A 2796-nucleotide genomic window follows, 5' to 3' on the forward strand; every position below is an offset into this window, starting at 1 on the left:
GGTACCCCCTTTCTTAAGGGTGGCTGGAGCCCTACACCAGGAGGGCATCCCGCTGTCAGACACTCCTATTCACAACCTAGGTGGCGGCTCTGTGGAGCAGCCTGTCATTCCCCTGGGCCGGCTTCCTGTATATCTGTCCCATATCTCTATTTCATCCAAGAGCCCTGCCTTCTGCCTGAGCACCTCTCCACACCATGATCCCAGAAACAGAAGCCCCGCCACCAAAGAAGAAAGGCTGGAGCCAGTAGGAGTGTTCTCAGATTTATTGAGTGATCTCTGAGTAAAGGGCCGGCCCCATGCGCAGGAGGGGGTGAGGAGGATCCAGAGAAGCAGAGGACCAGGAAGAGAGCACCCCACCATGGGCTCCTGGGCCAGAGCAACTGGAGGACTCACACTTGCCAGCACAGCACACTCCTCTGGTCTTGGGCAGAAATCCAGTCACTGCCCCATGCTGCCATACCTGATTGCAGACAGCCACTGTCCCCATTCCTTGCCAGCGGCAGGACGGAGAGGCCCCTACCCCACCTCCCTAGTCATTCACAATATTCCAGGGGGGCCAGCCCTCCTGGATGACCTGGTTGTCAGCGTCACACCCTCCTCCTAGGAGTGAGCGTGAGCCCACTTTGCAGTGGCATTAAGCGAAGACTGGGGAGCTGTGCCAGTCAGAGTACACCAGAAATCCGGAGAAGGTGCTGTCTGTCTTGATGCTGGCATAGATGCCAATGTAGTCACCCACACCCACCTGCACCCACACTTGGTCCTCGGGCTCCAGCCTCACCATGGCGCCCCCCGAGAGCGAGGCTGGTTTGGGCCAACCCCCGAAAAACTGGAAGAAAGAGGCAATGGATTCGCCGTTCTTCACCAGATCAAACTGCAGGCTGGCCCGGTAGACAGTGGCATGGACGGCGAAGTAGTAGACCCCAGGCACCTGGCAGGTGAACTTGCCGGTGACGGCGTCGTAATGTCCCTGCTCGTTCACCAGCACGCGGTCGAAGGGCAGGGGAGCATCAGACGGCGGAGGCAGCCGGCTCTCGGAGCGCTTGGCGCTGAAGGCGGATCGCGGAGGCACCGAGCACTCCCCTGCAGGCCCGGTGGGCCCCGCGGGTCCCGCCTCTCCTCGCGGCCCGGGCTCCCCTCGAGGTCCCGGCAGCCCTGCGGGGTAAGCGGGGCGGCAGGTTGATCATAGCGGCCGGGTCAGCCCGCAACGGGGCGGCGACTCTAAGGTCACCGTACCCCTCCCCGCCCCTGCCTGAGCTTCGGCCAGCGCCTTCTCCCGCACGGGTACCTCCCCCACCCATTCCCGCAGGGCAGATCTAGGGGGCTGGCCAAGGGGGCGCCCGCCGCCTGGGCCCTTCCCCCGCTCTGGGCTGCAAAGCTCAGGGAGTGGCGCCCCCTGGCGGGAGCCCCGAGCCCCGGGCACTGGGAGTGGGAGCTGCGGCGGAGCCTGCTCGGACGTCGCCACCTACAGCTGCTGCGGTGCCTTCTTACCCGGCCTCCCGCCCTCGCCTTTCTCTCCCGGAGCCCCGGGCGCGCCGTCGCGGCCGTCGCGGCCATCGCGGCCCGGCAAGCCCTGGCTGCCGTGGTGGCCCGGCGTGCCTGGAAGGCCGGGGTGCCCCGGGCACAGGCTGGGGATCTTGTTGTCGTCCAGTGGGGGCGAGCCGGCCGCCAGGCCCAGGAGCAGCAGGACAAGGAGCGGCCTCATAGCGCTGGCACCGGGAGCCCGAACGCCGGGGTCCTCTCGCAGTCTGTGGGCCAGGCAGGACTGGAGTCGGGACCCAGAATCCTGGGACCTACCTCGATCCCCACCCCGGCGCGGCCCAGTCGGTCCCCACCCCGCTGCTGTGCCCCTGAGGCTGAGCGCCCGCAGGGTCGAACACCCGGAGAGCACAGGCAGGGGAGAGCGGGTAGGAGCGGCCAGCCCTCCCTCCCACCGCCGGCCCGCGCCAGCCTTTCCCACAGTCCCCTCCCCAGCCCCTTTCCCCTCCTCCGCCAGACTCACCCCCCCTCCCGGCTCCCTGATGGCCTCCTTCGGGGCGCTCGCTGCTCCGGACCCTCCAGTCGGTGGTGCTCCAGCCCCCGCGCCTCTCCCCGGCGAGGCGCCCCCTGCCCTGCCGTCACCCCAGTCCTGGTTCGCTGCCTGCCGGCTCCGCTCTTCTCCTCCCAGACTCCAAGAGGAAACCAGTTGTTCGGGGGCCAAGAGCTCCCGGACCGGGAAATAGCTGGGAAATAACTCGTGGTGTCGCCCGGCGGCCGGCCAAAGTTTAGGGGGAGAAAGGAGGGGTAGAAAGACTTGAGCTGGGCACAGAGAGGCAGAACTTCGAGAGACGGACACACAGGGCACCTCCTGTTCCCAGGGCCGGAGGAGAGGCGGGGCAGTGGCAGAGACCAAGGACCAGACCCCATTTCAGGGAGAAATACGTAGGGAGATGAGGGTGGAGAGTTCTAGAGGCAGACAGCCAGTTGGATCCCTAAGGCCTAGGACAGGGCCTGCCACATGAGTAGATGCTCAGTACATTTCTGTTGAATCAAGGAAAAGGTCAGAAGGCAGGCGATAGAGAAGCTGAAACAGCAGAAGGAAAGGGGAAGAGGCAGAAGGCGGGAAGTCTGGGTCAGAGGCCTGGATGGGAAGCGGCCTCGATTGTCCAGTGGCACAGTGTGGGGCCAGTCAGCAGCCTGGGGCCAGTAAGGGGACAGGAAGGTGCAGGGAGGGTCCCATGAGCCCCAGCTGAGGACTTCTCCTCCCCCTCCCTGGGAGCCCCAGAGAAGATAGTTAGAGACCCTGCTGGTGCCCCTTCC

At 65.5% G+C, this 2796-nt stretch overlaps 1 protein-coding gene across 1 annotated transcript; it reads right to left on the bottom strand.

The window, feature by feature from the left end:
• Positions 1-248: 248 nt before the first annotated feature.
• C1QTNF5 (C1q and TNF related 5) lies at positions 249-2188 on the bottom strand. The gene is made up of 3 exons (XM_065529105.1): positions 2000-2188; positions 1489-1745; positions 249-1152 (listed from the first exon to the last, which is right to left on the bottom strand). The coding sequence occupies exons 2-3, from the start codon at positions 1700-1702 to the stop codon at positions 635-637; spliced, it is 732 nt and encodes a 243-aa protein (XP_065385177.1). The 5' UTR covers positions 1703-1745; positions 2000-2188; the 3' UTR covers positions 249-634.
• Positions 2189-2796: the final 608 nt, after the last annotated feature.

This window comes from Macaca fascicularis, chromosome 14, assembly GCF_037993035.2.
Source record: "Macaca fascicularis isolate 582-1 chromosome 14, T2T-MFA8v1.1".
Classification (NCBI taxonomy): domain Eukaryota; kingdom Metazoa; phylum Chordata; class Mammalia; order Primates; family Cercopithecidae; genus Macaca; species Macaca fascicularis.